The sequence below is a fragment of the Symsagittifera roscoffensis genome, chromosome 1 (genome assembly GCF_963678635.1).
Source record: "Symsagittifera roscoffensis chromosome 1, txSymRosc1.1, whole genome shotgun sequence".
Classification (NCBI taxonomy): Eukaryota; Metazoa; Xenacoelomorpha; order Acoela; family Convolutidae; genus Symsagittifera; species Symsagittifera roscoffensis.
Window position 1 is genome coordinate 14,239,389 of NC_087062.1, and position 25,635 is coordinate 14,265,023.

The following is a 25,635-nucleotide window of genomic DNA, read 5'->3' on the forward strand; positions in this document are numbered from 1 at the left end:
GGATAGATGGGATGAAAGAAAAGCTATTAGTCACTTATGAGTGACTGACATAGGTGATTTGGATGGTGGCCAAGTTCTTTGACAGCTTCGAGATGTTCCACTTATTCAATGTGAGCACGGTACAGAGACCCTTGCCGTCCAAGTGTGATGTGGAGATGATTGACATCTTCCACGACAACATGATGCGACATTTCCTGTTGCTGAAACGGCACAGGGTCCAGAACATGGTCGACACCGTGGAGCTCAGACTGAAAAGGTACTATTTTACCGAGGTCCTAAAAGATTTAACTACACGTTTAAATTAGAGCCCAGTTGTTGACTATATTAATTTCGGCTGTAGATTCTGAATGAACTTCATGTGGCAATTCAGACAAAGATAAAATAAAGCATTAAAAAATGCAGCGCATAATTTTTTTTCCTGATTACAGATATCAACGACAGCAATTTCGCCAATAATTGGATAGTAAATGTTACTGCGTATCCTCTTTGAAATCGATTATTAGAAAGAAAAAAATGTGATTTTACGAGACTAGTGCGTTTGATGGAAAAAAAACATTTTGATCGGAAATTGCTTTAAGCACACGCTTAACCATTGAATATGTTATTTACTGAGGAGAAATAGTTTAAGAGATCAGTTTTTAGTTCAATCACTCATAATTTTGAAGCTCTTTTAGTGCATCCAAGCTTAAGCTAGCTTTCGCGTTGCATGCATTTTATTGAGCTGCTATAAAACACATCATTTGGCAATTCTAAGGTGTCGAGAGCTGATCGCCATCATCAGGGAGCTGCAGACTAAATTGGGATACTTCGGGAAAGAGAAGAAAAAGCAAAACGTGCTGGCAAACCTCTGGGATTTCCTGCGAGACCTGGACGTCAAGTACCTCAACGTGCACGAGTTGAAGAAGAATCTGGAAAAATTTGACTTCGGCAATCTTCCCAAGATATCTGGAAATCAACTAACACTCTCCATTGATCAGTCTCTAGAAGAGGTTCGTCGGATGATAAATTCTTCTTACTTGGACATCGAAGTCGAGCTGCCCCCTCAGTACAAGCCCTCATTAGCAAAGAAATGATGAAATAACTTTTTCGAAGTATAAAACTCTTTTGTTTAATATATGCAGTAAATAACTGTAACCAGTCTGTTATGAGACCAGTAAACGGCAGTCATATTGGGCATTATCAAATTATGAAAACTGTATAACTTCTTAGATGGTCAATGCAATCTCTGTAATTTATACAATCAGTTAACAGTACGTCTAGAACAGGCAATTGAAGCTGTTTAGCGAAAAATGTTGTGGCTATTGAATATCTTCGTTTTGGTAATACTATCATAGAGTGGTCCCTCAAAAAAGCAATTATAATAGACCGGTCCCGCTATGCATTTCGCATGTTATAATTTTGAAAACTAATTTGTGTAGATATAAATCATTTCAAAAATCTCACGAAATATGTGGAGCAACCTGTCGCAAACAATGAACACGCTCCTAAAAATACAGATGAGAAACAGCCTCGCTTTTTGCTGCAACAAAATTGAAATGTATTCTCGTTCAAAAAAAAAACAAAGCAATTTTGTTTGAAAGTTGATGAAGAAAGAAGATGTTACCCGTACTGACAAGAAATGGAATGCAAAACAGATCAGAGAGCAAAGACCTGAAAATAGCGATTTCATTCGACTTGAAAACGATTTTGTTTTATAGAAGAATGAGGCTTGAAAAATAATTTTCAAATGATTCAACTTAATTTAAATCCAGTTTTCGGCAACATTTTTTTTGGTTTCAATTTCAAACATATTTTATTCACAACAATGGAATTGATTTAAATTTTCATCCTTTTTTAATTCATTTTAAGCAAATATTGTGCAGATTATTTTCAGATTTTCCAATTTTCAAACTTCAAGAAAGTTGCAATTTAAATTATTACGCATGCTTTTTAGTTGATCTTTCGTGCTGATGTTTGGCCTGAAACTCTGAGCAGAATATGTAAAATTTCTGCATCAAAAATGAATGATTGCAAATTAATTTTTTTATCTATATGTCATTCGTCTAACAAAAATGCGCTAGAACGTTCATAATGAAAATGACATTTGAAGATATTTTTCTTTTCCAAAACTCGAAAGGGTTTCACTTCAACTCAAAAGATTGCAGTAATTTTTTTTTTCTACCGCAGAAAGTTCAAAACCGTTTCTAAATCAACTTACGCATCTAAAGAGGTATTCAACTAAACATGCCACAGAGTGTGGTTTTCGCAAAAGTACAGCAAAAAAAAAACAAGGCGGAAAGCTTTTTAGTCAAATAAGTTTATACATGGAAAGAATCAAGAAAAAAGCGAGGGAAGAACACCTTACAGTTTTTTTTACTGTAGATTTACAAATTAGAACAATAAACAGTTAAACAAGGGGCAGCGTTTGTATATAACGTTCAATAAATTTTTTAAAACGTTTTTGGAATGAAGACAGCTTCGGTCTTGATGGTATAAGTCAAAAATTATTGCAAAAGATTCTACCGGTAATTTATGAAAGTCATACTGAAACTTTAGAGAATGTTTGTTTCAAGATTGGTTTACTGATCTTTTAGGTTTGATGGAGATCAGAGCTAACAAAAAATGGGGAAATATCGTATTCCTACAATTATAAACCAGCTAATCTTTTTGGCTAATTTCAAAAATTATTCATAAAAACGATAGAACGCTTAGAGTCGTTCGTAAACAAAAAACTTCAAAACCGAACAGTTTGGTTTACATGTCATAGTTAACATTCTTGATTTTTAAGAGAATTTGACGGATTTTTTTATGTATTCAAAAATTTATCAATTACTTTTTTAAAGTTACGTTGCTACATTTTCCGAGGAACAAATCTCTTGAAATTTGGCCAATCACTTTAAGTTCAATCTAGAAACTAAATCGATTTAGCCTGCCGCAAGACTACATTTTGGAGCCGTTGCTTTTCAATGTGTTCCTTTGGCCGATAAGAGTACTTTGTAAGATAATCGTCACAATTGTAATGATAAGCTAGAAAAATGCTCAAAGTGAATCGAAATCAACCGATTGATTATAATTATAGATGTGCATCAGTAAGCATAGAAGCGTTCAAGTTTGTTTGTGAACTTTGTTAATATTAATGGCAATATATATATATATATGTTAAAAAGATCGCTCAACTACCTAGGCCTTGTCCAGCTGAGAAGAAAACGTAAGTTCTAAAAGCCGTTTCAAGTAATATTCTAACCGCTAACAATCTATTAAAAAACTGAAAAATATACAACTGACCAGAAAGAGTTTCGAAAAAATTCAAGGCTGTAGAGAGAGGCTAAGCGGAGTTTGCCATCATTTGCGATACAACGCAAGCGCAGCTTTGCAAGCTAGCAAATAGTAAGAGTCAAAAAATTCGAAAAACAAAATCTTACCGAAAAATAAATAATTTCACAAAAACAGCCGAAAACGTTATTACCGAAATAAGCTTTTTGAATTTACCGAGCGGCCACTAAGCCGACAACAAGTGGTAAGAAACCCATTGATTTGAAAACAAAAAAAAGCCATCAGAAATTGTTGTCACAAAAAATTTTGAGAAACAAGTTTCAAAACTTTGATATCTTGCAACAAAAACTACTTTCATTTCTCAACAAGAAATCGATCTTTTTTTGCTCTTGAAGCAACAAAAAAAGATATCTCAGACGATAAAACTGAAGTCGAAACGATTTAGGCCGAATAAAGTTTTTCAGCAAAAAGAAACGAAAAGGAAAGCCAAAGTAGACATACAACGACCGGGATATTAATTTTACTAATTACAGGAGTAAATCAAAAATACTCGCAACTACAATGAAAAACGCTGGCAGCAGAGGATAGTTCTTCCATTTCGCAAATAAGCTGACAAATCATAAGCAGACAAACAAAAGTCCGACAGTGATGTCTTAAAGTTATTTACGGGGAAAAAAGTCTAGTTCCCGATTACAAGACACTTGCTCTCGCAAGTGTAATAATTATTGATATCATAAATCAAAAAAAAAAATTACTCATAAATTGATGTTCTGAAATCAACGTTGAAAAATACTAAGCAAGATGAAATGGTAAGATTGTAGTTATTTGGTGTTTTTGACTCTTACAAAAAAAAGTCGCAAAAAAATCCTATCGAAAATTAAAAATTACCAAAATTTTCAAGCTACAAAACATTCTTTAGAAAAAAATCTTGCCTATAAAAAGTTTAAATTGGTTGTCAAAAAATCGCAATTGTTTAAAATTTCATCCTTCTTCACAGAGCTGACCTCTAAATATATCTCATACCGAGCAAAAAATGAAGCAAACAATCATTATTGGAACCAAAGATTAAGAACGTCCGGATGTATCAAAAAAATATTTTCGATTGCTTGCAACAAACAAAAATCAAAATGAATGCAAAAATTTATCATTGAACGAACTTGGCTACAAATAATTCAGGCAAATACTACAAAAAATAATTAGCAGAAATATAGAAAATTCTAAAAGCCAATATTTTTAACTCATTTACATTAACCTTGTCAAATATGACGCTAATACGCAAAGGTAAGGTAGCTGAACGACAAAAAAAATGATCACAAATAAAAAAGACACCCGCTAGTGCAAAAAACAACAAAATTTCATCATTTTCAAAGCATTTCTGCTAGAAACACCATCTTAAATATCATGCAACATCCGCGAGACAAAACATTCAAGTCAAAATCTGAAAACAAAGCTTTCCGAAAATTTAGGAAATTATATTTTAGACTAATCAAGAAAAACTTTAAACATTTGAACAATACGCTCTACTATCAACTTTCATGGATATGAAATGAAATTGCCCAAAAAATATTTGATACTAAGTAGTGTTCAGCTAACCGTATTAAGTATCGCAGAAAACGACAACAAAAACGGTTTTCGAAAAAAAAACTGCAAAAAAAATTTAAAAGCTAACAAAAAATCACAAAAATTTTTTTTTTCAAACTGATAGGTTTAACGTGTATTAAAAAAACCTTTTCAGGAAGCGTTTATAAACAAGCTTTTGCGCTTGTTATGTTCTTTCAACTGAATTAAACAACTAATTCTCAATTTTCTAGATCACAATTTTCTTAAACAAACGGCCAGCAAATAAACCGACAAAAATTGGGCCAAAATCATTTAAGCCTACAAAAGCAAGTTTATATCAATTTTTTTATCAGTTAATCCATTAACGCATTAACTCTAGACACAGTAACTAGTTGTTAAACGTTCAATGTACTGAAAATGGAGACCTTGAAAATAAAGATTCTGTCAACATAGTTATTTACGTGAAAAAAGTCAAGTACGCGACTGCAATACCCTTGCTTATCGCAAGGGTAGTTTTGAAATTGAATGATGGGACAAAGTGTTGTTTCAAAAGATTTAGTTTTTTTTGAAAACTTATCATGAATTTGGATAAAGTGTTTGTCGGACAAAAAGTTGTTTCAGAGGATTTAGTTTTTTTTTGAGATCGTGAAAAATTGTTGATCAATTTAAATTAATTTTGCAGACAATCAACAAAAAACGGCATATATGAACTTTCAACATTCAAAACAAAACATCAAATAAGTCTTGAAAATCAAAGTTGCGCTCAATACGTGCTTAAAACTTCTCTTTGCAGACTCAATAAGAATCTTTAACTCTTTTTAGAACCTTCATTGCTGCGCATTTCAGACATGCTTTCATACATAGTACCAGTAAATGCAAAGTTGAAACTGAAAAATTGGACTGGGTAACTTCATAAACTTCGCTTGAATAAATAATTGAACTGAAAAAATACATTGAAACACCTAATTCTTATTCATTAGCCTAGTTTTTTGGCTATTATATATGAGGGATGGTCTATTCAAAGTTTTGTAGCACGCTGTAGATCGTAATTAAAACAAAGTATTCCGGAAAATATCGAGAGGCATCTATTGATTGAGCTGAGACGTTTGATCGGCTAGTATACTAATGGATTCTTCTCAAATCGTCAGCTTTGGAATCGATGGATTCATGTATTTGTCAAAGTCAATTGCGAAACTGCATCCGCTCTTCACACTAACTGCAATATCGGAAAAAGTTTTCTCTTCAACAATACAGCACAATACAAAAAAGTAATAGTTGGTTTCATTGAAATATCATTTCTCAGTCAGGAACATTAATTCTTTAACGCGTTAAGTGTTCAAATATATCTCCTTAATGAAATATTTCTGCATGTGCTCCAAAGTAAACTTTCATTTGTTCTCAAAAAACCTAAATCCTTTGAAACAACCGTTTGTCCAGCATTCAATTGAATAGTTTACTATTACTTCATTCTCCGCCACGCATGAGATTTATTCAGAGTAAAACATCCAATGAAGGCCAAAAACATGGTGAAAATTATATTTTGAAAAGGAGGCAAAGTATTTTGAGAACAATTTATGCGCATTTAAAAAAAAATTATCTAGTTTTTTGTGCGTCTGATGCGAAAAACTTAAATTCTTATTCAAAAATTCAGTAATGGTTGTCACTACTTCCAATTGAATGGAAAGGAAAACATAATGCTTGTTTTTTTATTTAAAAAAATTTCATTTTTTTCGACCATTGAAAAAATGGAGAGGAACTTCGGATTGGGTATTTTTTTCACGCAAAATCAGATATCACAAATTAACATCGGAACGGGTCCAGTATTATATCGTATAAAAGCCTTTTCAATTGTTATTCGAACAACATTAGAAAGATTCAAAAAATGTCCCAATGTTGAGAAAAACCGGCTTGAAAGATTTTGAGTTTTAGTCTGCTTAAAAGCGATATAAGAGATCGAGTAACGTTCTATATACGAAAGTTGGTCGCCTAGAATACTCCAGCGCTAATTTGTTCAAACTATTTCTTTTGCACTGAAGTAATTCTCAGGTCAGCGGCGAATCCAAGACTTTTGCGACAGTTAATAACTCTTCAAAAGTTCTCTTTAGTGTAAAACGAAATTTCAAATTTTTATTCAAAAACATGTAGAAAAGTATTGACTCAGATGTAATTTTGCAATTTCAGTGGATCTCAGTTTTTGTCTACAGCAGTTAAACATGCACGGCTGTCTCATCGAATTACCATATATATCATCGCCGAAGGAATGAATGTATACAATCAATCAGTCTACAAAAGATGAGAAATATTTACTTTCAGGTGGGTGAAAGGGAAGATATAGAATTAATTTATTTATTTCAATTACAAAATAACGCGATAGATTTTTGAGCCACAAGTCAAACAGCACAAAATTTTGGCAGTTTGCAGAAATGAAACTTAACAATTTAGTTAGCTTCATTTGACTTGCGGCCAAGCTACTTTACAAACAAATTTCTCTACCGAGATACGAAATGAAATCCAAACTAGATTACGAAAATACTGCAGGATTCTATTAGGAAGAAAGCTTCGCATTTATCCGTGTGAGAAAGGAAGATCCAAGCAAACCCTAAAGTGAAAGTTTCAAATAAAGCAGATCCTTTTTAACAGGAGCAAGTCTTCGAACTTTCAAACCAAAGCTTAGTTGTGAAATAATTGTATAACTACTGATAATTGCCATCCTATTCATATCCCAGAAGATTAATTTTTCTAGCTTTTCAAAAATAGCCGCAAATAATTGCAAAAATATCAAAGAACGTTACCGTTGAATTGTCTTTTAGTTAGACTACAGGATGATTGGGAAGATTTTAAATTACTTTAACTAAGATTTCGCTCACTCTTTGAGTTCCCTTTTGTTCCTATTTTTTGCTCAACCTCAGCATCAAATTAATTCACAACGCTTTCGCTTTACATTGACAGTCCCCAAAAAGTGCATATCTTTATCCAGTCACGTGCATAATTTGCCGAATGTTCTCGATTGAGTTATAAGCTCATGCATCTGTAGTTTCGTGATGGTACACCAGACTCGCAGTTCGCACTTGCTCTGTTGTCTGGGTATAAGTCACCCCAGCAGGAACAAGTCCCTCCTGCATCAGTGGGGCATTCAGTTCCTCCTCGCCGGCCTCCGAATCTGAGGTGACATCAGAAGGGGATCCGGGAGATCTCGCCGCGTGACCATTCACTTGTTGTGCCTCAGTGTTCAGTGGAGCGGGACTCCGCGCGGGATTCGAACCGGATATTTCAGAGGTCGGGGAGTCTGGTGTGGGTGCACTGGTCACTACCCTGGGAGGGGGCTGCGAGGGCGGCATGCGGATAGAAGTCTTGACTGTGGTTGTAACAGTTGCATGTTGCACTATGTCTAAGCAAGACAGACCAAAACTACTAGAGATCTCAAAATGAAACAGAAAACAAAAAGTTATAAAATAATCTGATTGTTAAATTATTATCGAAATTGGGTATCTACGGATGAAAGGATGATGCATGGAAAACTACTATCGCGTTCATAAAAATGTTTCACAGTCAATTTAAATGTTAAAAAAATGTTGTTCAAGAGGCACAAGATATTTCAACTCTTTCCATAATACCCATTACAAAGCCCCAAGAGACTCAAACTTTGACGGAGACGTTTAGTTGTTCACACGCTCACAAACCTCCATTATTCGAGTACTGGTGATCGCTCATTGAATGAACCCTCGAGTGTGAATAGGCTGGGTTATCCGATGTCTCGTCTACTACTCGCTGGGGAACAGAATACAGATGATTCAAACCATGTTCAGCTGGTTCGTCAACAGTAGTCCCATTCACAAGTGAGTTCCCATTATTCAACTGTTGCTGTAAGTTCTCGTGTCGTCTAGGCTCGTACTCGCCACTTTGAGGACTTGGCGGAGCTCTTATTCCCGACTGATGATGCACCGCTGGAAGCGTCTGCGTTCGTCTGGCGTTCAGAGTGTTTCTCGGGAAAGTGTCACCTCTGTTCAGTGTTGCCGACTTCTTGATCTCGTACTCAGTTTGACCGACTAGAGTCGGGTGCGATGTAGCGAACGGAATCTTTCTCGGTTTTGGGTTAGCCGAGAGCAGTCTGAAGAACTGATGATGCTCGATGCAGATCTTCCAGAAGCTTTTCGCTTCTTTTTGACTATCCATTTTAAACACTATAGTCCTCTCAACTCCTTCGTAGTCTCCAGGTACCAAATTGACCGAGAACTCCATTTTCTTGTAGGATATCTTAATAATTTTTGCCCATGCAAATCGGTTCAGTCTCAGTTGATCTCGGAACACCAAGACTCCGCTAGAGTTCACTCCTAGGAACAGTCGAACGCCTGCTGCATCGGTGCACGGTTTCAAGGTCACGCCATACAAAGTCAGTTTCTTCGCCACCTCCAGATAATTCATTTCCGCCTCAGCAGTAGTCATGCCTCTGTGAGTTCTGTACAGTGTCAAGATACGGTCCAACAGGATGGGACTGTCAGCATTGGTAACATTGGGAGCATAGAGCGGCAACTCCTGTAGACAACCGAGGTCCATGTCTGCTGTGTAGTCACCTTGATCCGCTTGGCAGACGAAGGATCCTGAAAAGAAATTGTGGTTCAAAAGTGATGCATTTAAAACATAGCCAATTGACAGTTGGAAAAGAGTAAATAACGCAAGGAAACTAGAAAAAAAACTGACTGGTTCTTTAAAAAGAATTTTTTATAAGAAAAAATACATGCTCATAAAATTCTTTGGATTTCACGAACAACTTATCCTCGACCCTTTTTTGATAAAATTAACCAATTTGAGAAAACTAGTTTAATAGGTAAAACTTTCACTTTGCTGGGTAATCTGATAATTAAATTTCATTTTCGAAATTAGAAGTCATTCACAACACTATAGCTTTTCGATAGTGGCGTTTGCCCTCCTTTCAATAAACGAAATGAACTGATCTTAAAAAGAAATCAGAATTCATACCGCGAAAAAGTGCATATGAGCCTGAACAAATTTTAAAACTTTTTCCTGAAAAAAAACACCAAGACCTATAAAAGAACACTCACGCATTAAATCGTAATCATATTATATTTACGATGAAAAATAAATAAAGTAACTAATACACAGACCAATCGCGAAACTGACAAAAACAACATTTTTCAGTTCTGACAGTGAAAAAATAATGCCTGGTAATAGTACCACAAAACAATTGATTACGAGGTACTTGAAGCTATATCACTGTAGAGACACTTTTACTTTGGCTCAACGCATTCACATCGCAACAATTGATAGCAGCAAGGAGACAGCGGATTACTGCTATGAAGAAACAGTTCAACATATCTAGCTACAGTTGGGATTTTTTAAGTGCACAGCACAAAGAGAAGTCAATAAATATTCAGAAACTCGTGTACCTTAAAACCAATATGATGAGCCAGCCATCGAAACTTATCTTGCATATCCACACAGAAAGATAAACGAGGTAGCACTTAAATTCCCGCAAGGATTACTCTGGTATGAAGTATTTCCCCAATAAAAACGGTTAAAACTTTTTAAAGAAGGAGCGGAGCAAGCTCGAGCGTTGAGAAACCGACTTATAAATATGTGCTATCACATTGAAAAAAATAACCCAACTTAAGAAATAAGAGATAAAACTTAGCCCACAGGCAGTTAGAAAAGAGTCGTGCACGCAATAAAACAAAAAAAATTGATCCAATTTGAGAAAAATTGATCAATATATGAAGTTTTTATTTCGCTGAGATACAGAATTCTGAAGCATCTCAGAAATCTGAATTAATAACTGAAGTACTAACTGGCACACTAGTGAACAAATTTAAGCAAATTTTCAGGTTTTTTAAATCTAAAATGCCTGTTGGACAAACTTTATTTCGAGCTTCAGCAACATTTGAGCACATTATCTGATTTACTCTTCTGAAATTATGAAGATTTAGCTTCAAAGACTTGTCAACTTAATCCAGGTCTGGAAAATTCCAAATTTCCTCATATGCACTAAGTTTTGCATCGGAGTGAACTCTTTCCCAAACAGCAGAGAAAAAAATTGTTCCTGCGACGCCAAGCATTCTCAGCGAGAAAATTGAACCAATCAGTTTGAAAACTTTACTCAACTCGGCTGCTCCTTACATTTCATGCAGTTTGAGAAAGTTTGTGCAGATAAAGAACTTGGGCATTTTCAGGCCCGGATTCAGTCTTAGAAGCCAAACCTTGATATCTTTACAGAGGGTAACTCTGATCATTTGCTCTTGGTCTATGCAAAATTTTTGCCAAAGTTCGAAGTAAATGTTGTCCAAAACGAACTTTGAAAATTGATAATGTTGATAGAAAAAACCTGAATTTGCGCTTAATTTTGTCCACTAGTGTACCAATAGATGAAAGCGATAAAACTTTGGTGCAAAAATCGAGATCCAAAAACTCCTAAATTTCCACAAAACGTTGGCTTAAAACCTGGCAACCAGACAGCCTGCATGTCCTACATGTAAAATTAGAGATAAAAAAGGCCCCAAATGTCATTTGCGATAAGTAAAGATTGTAAAGAAAGAAGTCAAAAAATAAATTTAAAAAAAAATAAATGCTTGAAGAGTTGTTGTTGTGTGTGACGGCCTTCTATCTTGAAATAGGGGGCTAGAAAAGCCCAGTCTTCTGAACGAACTTCAGCACGTTCTCGGGCGCCGTCTGCAGCAGTTTTAAGTCCGGTTGTTCGCCGAGGTAGGTCTTTCGGCGAACAAGAGTCGCATGAATTACCAAACAGTTGACGCTATAAAACTCGAAAAAAAACTTTTAAAAATTTCAGCCAGAAAAACCAAACTCCTGAACTCGTCCGACACTTATAACATTCTTTCGTAGACAAAACAGTCAAGTAAAAAAACATTCTGGAAAATTATGATTTAAAAATTTTGACGTTTGAAAAAATTTAGTGTGTTATAGATTAAAGTAGTTTCATTTTAATCGATTTCAAGTGAAAATGGTCCAAGCTAAAACATAATAAACTAATTAAAACTATAACGAATTCTACGCACTGGTAGGAAAAAAATAATAAATCAGAAACTTGGCTTCCGAAAACAGAAAATGAATGCAAATAAAAATTCAGGCAGAAAATTTCAAAAAATATATCTTTTCTAACATAAAGTTTGGGCGTGTATATAAGCCAGGGGACCATGAGCTACATTAAACACCTGAAAAGATCCACTTGAACAATAATTTAACAAACCCACCAAAAAATTTACAAAATTACACACCCGGCAAAAAAGCCGGCAAAAATTGGGTCGAAATCAATAAAACCGACGACAAAATAGACTTATATTTTAAATTTGCTCAGCTGTAGAAACAGTATCTTTTCAGAAGCACTAGAACCGCTGTTAAATTACAGCTTTTAAACGTGGAACGCGTTGAAAATGGAATTCAAGTGAACAAAATTCTTTACGGAAAAAAGTCGAGTACCCCATTGCACTACCCTTGCTTTTCACAAGGATAACAAAATTATTCAAAATCAGAGTTGGTAAATTAACAAAAAAAAACAGAACAATTTTCCATTATAGTGCTAGGAGCCTATCTGAAGTTGGGGGTTATTCTTTGATTTTTTTCCGTATTTGTTGTACTGATGCCGGATGAAATGGGTACAACCAAAAACTCTAAAATTGGGCTTCAATCTTAGTTGTTTCTCTAATAAAATCAGTAAGTTTGACAACTTTTGAGAAATAGCAACTTCCTAAACACAAAATTTTTTCGTACAAGCTGTAGGGCAAAGCCGCTTTCGCACGGAGTTTTCCCACAACCTCATGCCTCGATTAAACCCTGATATCAGATTCGGTTGAGTAGTTTTCAAGAGCCAAAAAACTTCAACGGACAAGAAATCAAAACAACTTTTCTGAGGGCGAGGGGCAAAATTTTTTGTTTAAAAACTGGACGTAGCCGCGTATGCAGGAAAACTACTCTCAATCTTTTTTCCGATTGAACCCAAGATCTCACATTTGGGAGAGTAGTTTTGGAGAAGTTTCAAGACGGCCAAAAGCTCAAAAAATTGACATTTCCGAGGTTCATAAGTTTTTGAGTTAAAATATTTTTGGGTTAGCCATTTATGGATGGGAAATTCTCACAGCTCATTTTTTTGAGTGAAACAAAATTTCAGATTAGGGAGGGCAGTTTTCGAGACTGGACAAAAAGTTTGGACAAAAAGTTTTAAAAAATCGTCAAATAATCAAAAATTGACTTTTCCGAAGGACCATAAATGTTTATGTTAAGATTTGGGCAAAACCACTGAAGCAGGGGAGCTTCACACAACCCGTTTATTCGATTGACCTCAAATTTTAGAGTAAGATGGTAGTTGCTGCGAAAAACCATGAATTTTAAAAACGGTCGAAAAATCAAATGTTTTTCAGATGGCCATAACATTATTATGAAAAAAATTACGCAATTTCATAATACATGTTTTTATCAAACAGGAACAAACTATTTGAATCATAAAAAACCTAGGCATTGGAAAGAATGATTTTGAAAAGCGTACCAGATAATATAAATTGCATTAAAAAAGAAAATCAGCCAACAAAAATTAGGACGAAAATCAAAAAACCGAAAAAATTAACATTTTTTCAAAAAAACATTTCAAAAAATTAAATACTATGTCAAATGAACACATAGGTTTTCTATTTGAACTTTCAGAAAATTGAGAATGTCTGAGCTGCAGCAGAAATTGAGCAGCAGAAAGTGTACGCAAAGTTTTCCGGGAAAAAAGTGTAGTTCCCGATTACAAGTGAAATTATGCACTGAACCTTTAAGAAAGTTTCAATTAAACGAGTTTTGTTAAAAAAATCCGTGAACTTTTTTAATTTACACTAATCTCCTCCAAATAAAAAAGTAACTAGATAATAGCACACGAAAATTTAATGGGAGTTGGTTCTCCTGGAAACTCAGCACGAAATTTTCAAGGACCCCTTTGGTGCCAATATACCAACTTTGACGCAACATTTGCCGGCGTACAGATTTTTTTAAAATAAATAGAGGCTCTGAAGTATTTCGGAAAATCAATTTTGTCGGCCTAAATATTAAATACGTTAGTTCAACAGATGCTAATTTTAGAATCATGATGTGTTTACTTTTAGAACCAAAATGTGACGTTAACAGCTACACTCCGTACAACCTAATACTGACGTGGATATAAGCAATACAAAACAGAAACTAAATAGGATGTTTAGTTTGCTAACCTAGCAGTGCGAGGGTTGACATTGAGCAAGGCAATTTGCCCTTTGCGACGTCGTCTCTGATCTGCAAGTAGAACAGGTACCTCGTGTACTCCATCAGAGTGGTGGGATCTGGGGGGAAGAACTTGACATTCATAGCGAACGCAGGGTTGGCGGCCTTCTTCATCTGCTTGTCCACACTTTTGCCCCTGTCCAGCCACGCAATCGGCTCCTTGTCGTCCAGAGTGTCGAATGTCAGACTGAAGTAGTCGCGCTCCTCCAGAGGCGGATTCATACTGTTGAACACCTCTTGCAGAAGGTCATCTCCCTTCGCTTTGCGACGCGCTCTCACTTCAATAGGGTGCCCGTCCAGAAGGTAAACTTGGAATTTATCGCCGCCGGAAGTAACGGCGCTACGACTTGTATTGCTAGGGTAATTGGGAGTTGTCATTTTGAATACAATTTGTAACAGCTATAATATGAAGAGGCTATTATATTTCAAAACTAAGCTTCAAAGAAAATCATATCAACTAAGTTCGAAAAGTTGATAATAAAACATGCGTTAAATACCGCGTAAAATAATTTTCATCAAAGCAGATAAAGAGATCGTTTTCAAAGTGAAAGAGTTGTACTTTTGAAACTATCTTGGTTTAAAACTCCAAAAGAATGAAATGTTCAAAGATAATTGAACACACGAAAGGAACCGAAAGTTAAACTCAGTAAGTCAACGAAAGTAAGGCTAACTGGGTTTGCAAACAGAGACCATTAACAAAGAAAAAGGACAAGTTTGATCAGTTATGAGAATCGTCCTTAAAGTATCCAAACCGTAATTAATAACAGTCTTCGAAAACTTCGACAAGGTTATTTGACTAGAGGCGTCGAAAGAGCTGGTCAGAAATGGGTATTACGTTGGATATTTTTCAACTTTATTTTACTTCTTCAGTCGCATGGTGCGAGATAAGCGACGATGAGTAAAGACGAACTTCGGGCCGATAAACGTTGCAATCTGAAATAGTTAACAGAGAAGTTAGCGAGAATCTACAAAGGATTAGTTGATTTGGTAACAATTTGGAGGCTTCAGCATGCCTCGTTGGAGGTTCAGATTTGTCTAAGCAAACCCACTTGCGTTCATTTCTTAAGCGCGCAGTGCACTTAAAACCAACTTGTACCACTTTCAACTTAATAATATTTGAGTGGGCTTGTTATACCATTCTGTTACTTACTTAACTTGCAGTAAGAAACTTTACACAGCAGTAAGAATATGCCTTAATTTAGCGAACGGTACAACGCAGTCTTAAGACACCAAAGGCGACAGATCTTAATGGAAGCAAATAAAACTCTTCGAAACAAGATCAAATAACTTGCGGCCATTACAATACCAGGAAAACTTTCCTGGTTCAAACATCCGAAGGCCAAAAAATCGTGAACCAGTTTTGGAGCTTCAACGCAGCATGCAAAATCGAAATGCAATAAATAGCGTTTGCTATTTTGCTTTGGTCATTAAAATTGTCCTGCATTTGAAGTATCGTTTCTATTTCAAAAGAAGCTCCTGTCATTTAAATAAAAGGATTTCAGCTGTCGCAACTTTTCCGAGAAACTTTCTTCGTAGAAATGAAAACAAAGCCTTGGAATAATACCTTGTTAATACTTTGACAACTTATAAATTTCAATCAAGCAACGCACAAAAGCTATGCAGTTCCTTTAGTCAAGTGCCATACCTACGGATTAGCTATAACAAGCATTTACTTACTTATGCAGTAGGTCGGTATAGGTGGGTTGCAAAAAAATCAGGCGAGCGCATTAAAGCTCTGTTACCTATCTTGCTTATTTTCATTTCTATTTTTTTCTACGGTTACTTACCTGGTCAGCTTTAAAACCGCACATCTACAGCAAAAACACTCGCAACGCGCCAGATAAGAATGGTATTTTTCTCGGATAAAATATTCAATCAATCAATCTATCATAAGAGCAGGATGACACAGCCCACAAGAGAAGCTATCACATAACCTAGATCTGTAATAGTACCTGGTCAAAAAGACACAGTTTCCAACGGAAACAGAACAACAGCATCACGCATTGAGAAAGAATCAAAAAAGAGAATCTAAGTCAAATTCATCAGCGATTCTGTTGGATTGGGAGACAAAAATTGACATCTCGTTGTGCAAAAGGAAAACACCCCAGGGCTATCCACCCTTCATGAATGGGCTCAGAATACACAGGGGTGAAAATTGATTTAGCACTGCAGCTCTAATTGACTTCAGCTTTAAGCTCCTGATTATACCCACGAGTACAAGCGACCATCAACGAAAAAAAATTTCAAATGCCAATCAGAAACAGCAAACCAAATGATAAAAAGATGATTTAACGATAATGATTTTGAAACTCCCTGAACTAAATCAACCCTGTTTAATTGCTACCAATGAACTCTTAAAAAACACGCACCAAGAATTAGTAAACACTATTTGTAAATATCGAGTTGAGACAATAAGTTCAATTATTTATTTTGAATCCGTGTAGCATGAACAGCGCATGAGAATATCAATTATCTATGCGGTCAAATCCCTGTTGATTTTCGGCTTACTTTAATTAACCGCTTTATTTATAGCGCCACTGTAAAAACACTTTAGAAAACATATGTCGGTAAAAAATCGCTTTGTATTTTGCACGGTAAATGCGTTAAAATATTCGCCACAGAACTATTTATGCAAAAAAAGGTAACAAAAAATTGTTCAGTGAACTGCGTATAAAACGCGTGTCTTAGTAACTAGACTTATGTGGGAATAAAATTGAGGAAAGGGTAATATCCCGTACTTTACCATTTACAGGAAATCATGCTGTACAAGCCATTTATCTAGATTGGTGAAATAAAAAAACAATTTATTACCACACACGCAGACAGACGTACCATGTTGAATATAGGACACACCAGGCGGAAGAAAGACCATTTAGACCTTGGGAAATTAGAAAAACATGGAGCTTTAAACACTCCCAGTCAGTCAATGGATAGCGACACGTGTTAAAGGGCGGTCTGATCAACTTTTCAGATAAAACTGACTCCAAACAGATCTCGTGACTTAACAAGCTGGACTTTTTCGCTGTTTTCTGCCCATAAGATATTTGAAACAGGCAGATTTGTTGCAAAATTCACGGAAAAGATGGGATTACAACACTTTTGATAATAATTATAAAAATGCTATTCATTAAATGAATGGCATTTGTTATGCTATCATAAATATATATACGGTGTTTCTCGGTTTATCTGAGTTTACCTGGAGAATAAACAATTGAATCCAGTTTTTCGGAATAAGGTGTTTAGAAAAAGGGAGACGAAACATACCCGAAAAACAATTAACAATAAAAACTTGCGTTTCATTTTTTATTTGAGATTATGTTATAGCACCAAGAATAAAGAACAGAACAAAAAAAACTGTTTCTGTAAGGCGCGAAATGACCCGAATATAAAATTTCAACTTAGTTCCTGTCGGAAAAAAAAGCAGTCGGAACAGAAAAATTATCTTTTAGAGATGCTCATCGACTGCATTAATTTCAAAGCCTCCAGAGCTGTTGTTCTATCCTCGTCAACTTTTTCGGCAACAGAATTTGAAATGGGGGATAGCGAATCTTGGAAGGCTGGATTCGATTTTTCGATACACTCAAATGTATTCCGTGTTGCAGTATTTCCTGGCGACATCATGCGAGCTGAAGTTTTCTTCTCAGGAGATGTCCTGGTCTTCTCATGGCTTTCTAACGTGTTCTGAGGTGTCTCGGAGGTGATCCCAGGGGATAAAGTAGTTTTCTCAGATGTTGAGTTTGAGTTCCAAAAAGATTCTGAAGTGCTGCTCCGAGAATTTGCAGTTCTTCTAGGAGATGCTGAGGTATTGACGACTATTTTAGAAGGCATGCCTAAAAAAGATGAACAACACTTGAGACATTACATGGCAGCACTATGCATCGTTCTTTTGAATAAATCAAAAAAGAACTTTCATTATTTTAAACGTTCAAATCAGAAAAAGCCCATAAACATAAACAGAGAAAACAGTCCGACCATTAATATTTTCAAAGAAAAAATGGTCCATTTATATATAACCGGGCTCCGAGTCGGAATCGAATATTGAAATTAAAAATAAAATTGAAAAATTAAAATTCTTTACATGATCGAACATCATTACTTCTCGATCACTATTTTCCAGGCCTCTTCGTCACGAAGTGCTTATAAAATATAAGAGAAGATGTTTAACGGAAAAAAGACTGATTGCCTATAACAAGTTTAACAACGATTGCCAGTTGCTGTGCAAGTAAAACATAAAGTTCCGACCACAATAATAACACAGCGGAGAAGCAGAGCTTCCCATCACTTCCGATACAACACGCACAAAAAACATTATATTGAAAATTTTCATAGTCTACCAAAAATAAAAATTTCGTAATTCTCGATAAAAGATTTCAGACATTTGAGTATTAAATTAGCATAAAACGTAACTTACGAAGAAAAAAACAGACCGACAATATTTGAGCAGACACAAGTCAAGCCGAAAAAAATGGTTTAAATTTCCAAAGTCCACCTGAAACTACATTGAAGATCAGTGAAAATTGCTTACAAAACAGGATGAAAATTCAATGAAAGTTGCTTACAGAACAGGAAAAATCCGTGATAAGGCAACTAAACTGACAAACTTCTAGCAGACACAAGTTGAGCCAAAAAAAATAACCCTACAAAAAATTCGAAAACAGAGGCGAAAATGGGCTTCCCACCACTTGCGATTCAACTATATCTATCAAAATGAATGAACATAGTTCTGAAAAAACAGGCCCAAACAATAGAATTAAAAATCAGCATCAGAACAAAATTAACCAGGCGGCGACAAAGCAGAAAATATCTGAGCCCAACTCTTCCAGCCGAAATTTTTTAAAACTCATAACTAATTCAAAATATTAACGTTCTGCTTCCTCTCATAAAACATCAAACTACGCAAAAAATGGCTAGTACACCCATATAAAAAAAGCCGAAACCTATAAAGCCAGAAAAAATCAACAACCGAGTGGTAGAAAAACAACTAACTTAAACAAAGCGGAGAAGAGCTTCAAAAATGTGTTTCTCTTGAAACGATGCAAAAGACTAAATCGTTAAGGATAGTCTGATTATATTGGGTCGAATAAAGTTTAAAAGCAAAAAAAAAGATATACGAAGTAAAGGTTAAAAAAATTGCAAATTGCAGAAATCAACCAAAAAGTAAAAGCAGCATTGAAGAAAAAATCCGCAGCAGAAAAACGATTCCAAAATGTGGTAAATAAGCCGAAAAAAGTCGACAATTTTCGTTGAAACAGAATATGTTCCATTTGAACAAAAAACAGTTCAGATTCAACCCCAGGACCTTAGCGTCTAGGCATATTCGTTTTCTCCGGGCTAAGTGAGCCGCTAACGCTAGGAAATTTGAATTAATTATGAAGCAAGTCACTACTAGAGATGAATCCAGAAGTCCAGATGAGATGAGTCCTGTGAACAAAGTTATTTACGGGAAAAAAGAAGTCTAGTACCCAATTGCAATACCCTTGAAAGTCCCCCTGAAACTACAATGAACAACAAATGCACTTGCAACTTCAACGAAAGTAGCTTACAGCACAAGCAAAATCCTTGATGAGGCAATTCCGCCAAAAAAATGAACAGAAGCGAAAGTGCGACTATCTTTTTTATCATAAAAAAAAGATATTTCAATAGCATATATACTGAAAAAGAAACAAGTTCAGTCCGGCACTCAAACCCGAGAACTTAAGATGCAAAGCGCACGGCGTTACCTCTAGGTGAAAAGAGAACGAACATGGAAGTTATTTCAGTTCAACGATAATGCAACTAATATTTGTATGCAAAGTTGTTACTTAGACTTATGGAAGAAGTCTAGTTACCGGTTACAAGACACTTGCTCTCGCCAGTGTAAAAATCAAGGTAGTCTTCTATAATTTAGCTATTATCGTTTTCTAGCAAGTTAGAGTTCACTTTTAGATTGACAACTCGCTTCGAAGTAAGAGCGACAAAATGGACCCAATGAATAAGAAAAAATTCATGCCCTATATTTACACTTAAAATATTGATTACAACCCAAAAAATCAACTGACCTCGACCGAACGATGGCCTTGCCTGAGGAAGAGATTGACAATTGTCTTCCGCTGGAAAATCATTTTTCTTCATTTTCTCATCAATTGCTTCAGTAAGAGCACTAAATAACTCATATTCAGGCGATGAGCGTCTTGGTGTGATTTCTAGGCCCCGTTTGAACCTGTTCCGCTCGATTTTCTTCTTTTCCCACCTCAGAGAGTCTTTACTGAAGGAACACAATGAAGCACTGCTGATACTTTGCCCACCATACGACTGACCTGCCTCTGACACGGAAGAGGGCCATTTGTTTGGTGACAAAGTAATTAGTTCGCTCTCGTTCTAAGCATCATATGAAAAGGGATGTTAGTTAATCCATTTCATCCTTAAAAGCCGGTTTAACTTAGTTTGCTACATTCTACACAAATCCTTGCAATGGAAACTGACGTTCACGAAACTGGACATAAGCGAAATTGCTTTTATCACTCAACCAACAAAAATTGAACAACTTAATCAAGATGACATAACTTACATGTTAACACGGCTCATGACTACGTGTAATTACTCGATTCTCATAGGTTATAAACTTTAACTCAACTGATCACAGATCCAACTGATGTGAACCATTCATACCAAGTTGACGTCGTTTCTTTATCTCCGACAACTAATCCGATTTTCGGGATGAGGATACTGCCCTACTCTTATTTCATTAAATATTCCTAACTAACTTCGTCATTTGCTTCCATTTCGTTCACACGCACCCCACGCTGTTCATCTTTTCGCTCTCTCTCATCTTTGAGAGAATACGCATAAGTCTGGGAATTCTCAATACACGCAGCTCGACCTCTGAAGTTTCTGCGACATTTTAACTCGTGATAAGGAAGACGCTGGGCAATAACCCTGTGGTTTGGATCGTACGGGCATTGAACAAGTTGATTAGACATATGACTGGTTCTAGAAAAACGGACATGAACTAAAATATCTTTATACGGTCAAGAAGTTTGCCATTTCAATCACTCTGAAAATATTCCAAAAACAAATGACGCGGCGGTTAAATGTATGCGGAGAAGTGTCACCGTGTACAAGAACTCCTAGAATTAGTTCTATCTGGTTTTTCATTTTTTTAATCGCCATTCGTATACCAGCAAACTTTAAACCGTAATTCGGCACCTACAAATAAGTTGGGGGTTTAAGATCTAGCCGGTATCGCATTAGCAGCTATATAATTGAATGAACTAAAAAGACATTCAATTAACACAAAAAACATCAGACATAAAAAATTAACATCAGATATCAAAACTGAGCATAATATATTCTCAAAAAAAAAACCTCGATGATTAGAGTCTAAAAACAAATCCTGTGACAACAAAGTCTGTTTTTCTTTACGCTAGGAAGTTAAATTTAAAAGGCAAGCTCAATTTGGTGGAATCATCGAGGTTTAGTAACAGGTAAATCTCCAGTAAAACAGAACAATTTTCTCAAAGCTGACAAAGGTTATCAGATGTTTGCACTTGAATGGCTCAGTAGCCCCCTCTTCCAGGTCCACCCCGTCCACTTCCAGGGGGACCTCCGCGTCCACCGCCCATGCCTCTTCCTCGACCACGACCAGCAGCCGCTTGAGCTCTAAGAATTCCTGACTTTCCTCTTCCAGTTCCCATGCCAACACCCTTCTGACCTCCACGCTGCATTGTTTTAAACATCGGCGCATTTTTAAGCATATCAGGTAGAATAAAGAAGCGGACTTTTGATCCTCTGATAAAAATATGTTCTAGTTGAGCAGTCCGTCCATTTCTGTAAGTAACGTGAACTTGCGACATTTGGCAGTTCATATTATCTTCTGCTTCTAGAAGTTTTCCTCTGTAAACTTCACCTGTGGCCGTCTCTATTGTAATCACATGACCTTCAGCCTCGTGGAGAATTTTAATGGGAACACCGATCGACATACCTCTTAAAAATGCTCAATTCTGGAAATTTCGGGATAAAAATGATTAACGGGCTTCATAACTATAAAAACGCAATGATCAGCGCTTGATAAAAGTTAATAAATAGAAAAACTTGGCCGACATTATTTCGGCAAACTAAACTCGAGTACCTGGAAAAAAAACAACTTTCTTTTGAACAGTTATTAAACATATCGAGGCCAAGAAGAGCTTACCACCAAGGCGATAAGCACATTGTTGTGTTTAACAAAGAGCAATTATGAAAAACAGATTTTATCCAATGGAGTATTTTCCATAATATATGCGTAATACAAAGCACAGATTGGCCACGGAAAGAAAAACAAGAAATATGCAGCCCTGGAAACGAATGGAGAAAATGGTACTACTATGACAGAGTGGCAACTTGAAATATTTCGCGGTATATTTTGAAACAATTTTTATGTTTTATTCGTAAAACCTCCCCCCACACCATTTTAAGGTGGAAAATCCAAAAATGTCAAAATTGAGTTTTCATGACAAATAAAGTTAACCTAAATTTTAAAGCGTAATATTAGTTGAAGCGTGCATATTTCTTGATATAAACACTGTAATTACACTTTTTATTAAAAGTTTCTGAATGTAACATTCGCCCGGAAGATACATATCGACGGATAACAAAACTAAGTCTTAAGACGACTGGCTAGCGCCTAAACAGAGCTTTGTATGCTTTTCACCGTCTCTACCAAGCCAGTACTTTTCGGTGGTCCTTCTAACATCGGGTCGACAAAAACGTTACTGTTCTCCGGCTTCGACCAGAACGCTCAAATTAACTTAATTACATGCAAATAGTGAGCTCATGGCTGGGTCTCAGTATCCCCAGACCACGAGGTCACTCCTAAAAACAGGGTTACTACTTGTTATATTACTATTGTTTTTGTTCAGTAGATAAAAATCATCATCTCCATCGAAGATGGATCAACCCTTTCCCCCAACTCCTAGCACCTCATCCTTGTCAAAACTAATCCAAATATCAATGAAAAACTTGAATTAATCAAATATGCTAAAAGGATGCTAAAAGTTCACACGAGTCAATAAAAGTTTTCCGTCCCGAGACCCTTCCGGATTCTTGAATCCGGTGAATCAAGCCCGTTGATCTCGATTTCTTCCCAATCCGGAAGGCTGATTTCTTACCCTTCACCGTTGTTCGCAACGGCCTTGCAACTATTGTAGCAGCACAATAGTTGCAACTCGGAACGTTTTCTGCAATCTGCTGCTGTTTTTCTTATCACGATTGTCGTTGCTATCGTCCGCGCAACTAATGTTGTTGTGTTTTTTCTCTAGTTTTTTGTTAAAATGGCCGTTTCAGCATTTCTCAGAAATGTGACGTCATCATTCGAATTTTTGAAATTTTAAAATACTAGAATATTCCAGCCCTCACCGTTTGGCTAAACGTTCCAAAAACGCCCTTAGTTCTTAAAAACCACCAATCCGGAAGGCTTACTGCTAAAATTCCGAATTCTGCAGAGATTGCATTTTGGCCATTCTGGTCGAATGTCACATACTCCCCGGACAGTCCGGTCAATGTCCTCATTGAATCGCGCAATGTTCGTAAAATGGTTACAGTGTCATCGAACAGAATTTACAAAATGCACGAAATTACTTTTATCCACGTCACATCGACTCACTGCAGAATATAAATGGCATCATACTACATCACTTTCATTAATCTGCACATTAAGGATATGACTTAAGATAAAACATATTTTCTGACTTCCATTGTCAATGTCCCGATTAAAACTTTTTTTCTTAGATTTAAAAGATGTTGGCTTGCAGGACAGTCCTGCCAACCAACAAGCTAAAATTATCCTACTATGCTCCCTCCCTTCGGAAATCTTGCTTGTTTATTGTCCTGAATATTAAAACTAAGAAACTTTGTGGTTAGAAAGAACAATGCAACAACCTCCCTCCTCAAGAAGTTACTCAAGTTTTTCATGTCACCACAAAGTGATCAGTCTTCCTAAGTGATTAAAAACAATCATGCAGGCTGGAATATTTAAATATACTCTTCCCTTAAGCCTTTCTAAATAAATAATAAGTGAGTGTCTCTAAAGCCACTTCAACTAAAATCAAAATGCAAATTTGTAAATGCAACAATTTCAAAACTCAACAAAATGTTTCAGTTTTCAATTACAACTTGGTTGCTTGGTTTCTCACTTGAGTTTTTCACACACATAAAACAATTCTGAGTTTTAAGTTTTCTTCATCACTCCTTTGTTCTCCTCTTTTTTCGTCGTTTAGAAGTTCTAAAACTTCTAAATTCTTCTAATTCTCTTTCTTGTTGCCTCTTGTTTTCTCGACCATTCATCAATGTTCCATTTCTTCCTCCTGTGATACTGACTCCGCACTTTCGGTTTCCGTGTCTTGTAGCACATCATTGGCTATCCTGATGCTGTTGGAAGCCGTCCTCCAACACTTCTGCTCTTCTACCCTCTATTTACAGCAAGGTAGGGGATCCACGTTGGATTCTCTATTTCTGCAGAAACTGTTGTGGAGACACAACGTCACGTTTCTCTCCAAATCTTCTTTCAGCATCTCTGCCTTCTCATTTCCACTACGCTCACTCGTTCTGGAAATTCTTTTCACGGCGGTGGTCACTGCATTCCGATGAGTCACGAGAGCCCGCTTGAAAGCTCCTGCCCCAATGTCTAGCTGATATTCACTGTACATCCTGCCGTGCTTCGACATATGCTTTTTCGCATACTCGTACAACCATGCAGTCATGTTGGCTCTGAACCATGGCATCAATCGTTTTCTCGCCCATATCTTCTTCACTTCCATCGGAATGTTTAGAACTTTGCACATTGTCTCAAAAAGATCTAAATCTTTTAGACAATCTAATTTCCGCAATTGTTCTCTAGTCGGCGCCTCCTGTCTATTATTTTCTCTCACATGAGCTTCCAGCCATCGTATCGCCATCATAAATCCCACTATCACTATTGTTACGGGCTGTGATGAATCTGGTAAACCCATGGAGAGCAGCTCTCCAGAGTCCCAGATCAACATCAGATTACTACGCTTGGGATACCACCAGGTCTGCAGCAAGCAGTGGCAAGGAAACTCGTCATGCGTCAACATGATGCTCCTCCAATTACGTTTTCCCGAAGCTTCCAGCAATGGTTCCACTTCCATCATCACTCGGTGGATTTCATCATTCTCATCTACTGCATTGTAATCTGTGACAGTTGATCCTCTCTGTTTCTGTTTCTCAAAGTCACTGAAGTTCCCGCTCACATATCCCATGAACTTCTTTCCTAGTATTGACTCCAACTCTTCTTTGGTTATCTCTGGAATTGCTGAGAACATCTTACATAGTAACTAGTAAGACTTTTCAGACATTCTCGCCAATCTCACACACTTCGGCACTGAGAAGGCTTGATCCACGATCGTTCTTGTACTTTTCACGTCCACAGCCACGAAATGCACAGGATATCTGCTCTTGCACATTGGAGCCAACGTTGAGCCCACCAAATATCGTGCTCCTGATGGTCTACAGTAAGTTTCGCTGTGTTTGATGTTCATCTCCGTTTCGATTGCTTCCCTCCATTTTCCTAGATATTTCTGCTCAGTCTGCAGA

The 25,635-nt window shown here is 36.4% G+C and overlaps 4 protein-coding genes across 5 annotated transcripts in view; 1 reads left to right on the forward strand and 3 right to left on the reverse strand.

Annotated features, from left to right (window-relative positions):
* LOC134847572 (EH domain-containing protein 3-like) overlaps positions 1–1,073 on the forward strand; it is a 38,518-nt gene extending 37,445 nt beyond the window's left edge. The window contains exons 8-9 of the mRNA XM_063864705.1: positions 54–256; positions 755–1,073. Coding sequence (XP_063720775.1) covers positions 54–256; positions 755–1,073 — 522 coding nt within the window. The remainder of the gene's footprint in view (positions 1–53; positions 257–754) is intronic.
* Positions 1,074–6,925: 5,852 nt separating this feature from the next.
* Positions 6,926–16,550, reverse strand: LOC134839063 (band 4.1-like protein 3). Of its 2 annotated transcripts, none has more exons than XM_063854513.1 (4): positions 16,437–16,550; positions 14,019–15,000; positions 8,493–9,410; positions 6,926–8,200 (listed from the first exon to the last, which is right to left on the reverse strand). In XM_063854513.1, the coding sequence occupies exons 2-4, from the start codon at positions 14,443–14,445 to the stop codon at positions 7,833–7,835; spliced, it is 1,713 nt and encodes a 570-aa protein (XP_063710583.1). In that variant the 5' UTR covers positions 14,446–15,000; positions 16,437–16,550; the 3' UTR covers positions 6,926–7,832. The 2 variants fall into 2 exon arrangements, with proteins under 2 accessions (XP_063710583.1, XP_063710661.1); XM_063854591.1 differs by lacking the exon at positions 16,437–16,550 and adding an exon at positions 15,855–16,183.
* An 811-nt stretch (positions 16,551–17,361) lies between these two features.
* Positions 17,362–21,096, reverse strand: LOC134854835 (uncharacterized). Its single transcript, XM_063871196.1, has 3 exons — positions 20,811–21,096; positions 20,106–20,424; positions 17,362–17,897 (listed from the first exon to the last, which is right to left on the reverse strand). The coding sequence occupies exons 1-3, from the start codon at positions 21,024–21,026 to the stop codon at positions 17,506–17,508; spliced, it is 927 nt and encodes a 308-aa protein (XP_063727266.1). The 5' UTR covers positions 21,027–21,096; the 3' UTR covers positions 17,362–17,505.
* Positions 21,097–21,602: 506 nt separating this feature from the next.
* On the reverse strand, positions 21,603–22,025 carry LOC134847640 (small nuclear ribonucleoprotein Sm D3-like). The gene has a single exon (XM_063864832.1). The coding sequence runs from the start codon at positions 22,023–22,025 to the stop codon at positions 21,603–21,605; it is 423 nt and encodes a 140-aa protein (XP_063720902.1).
* Between the last annotated feature and the right edge of the window lie 3,610 nt (positions 22,026–25,635).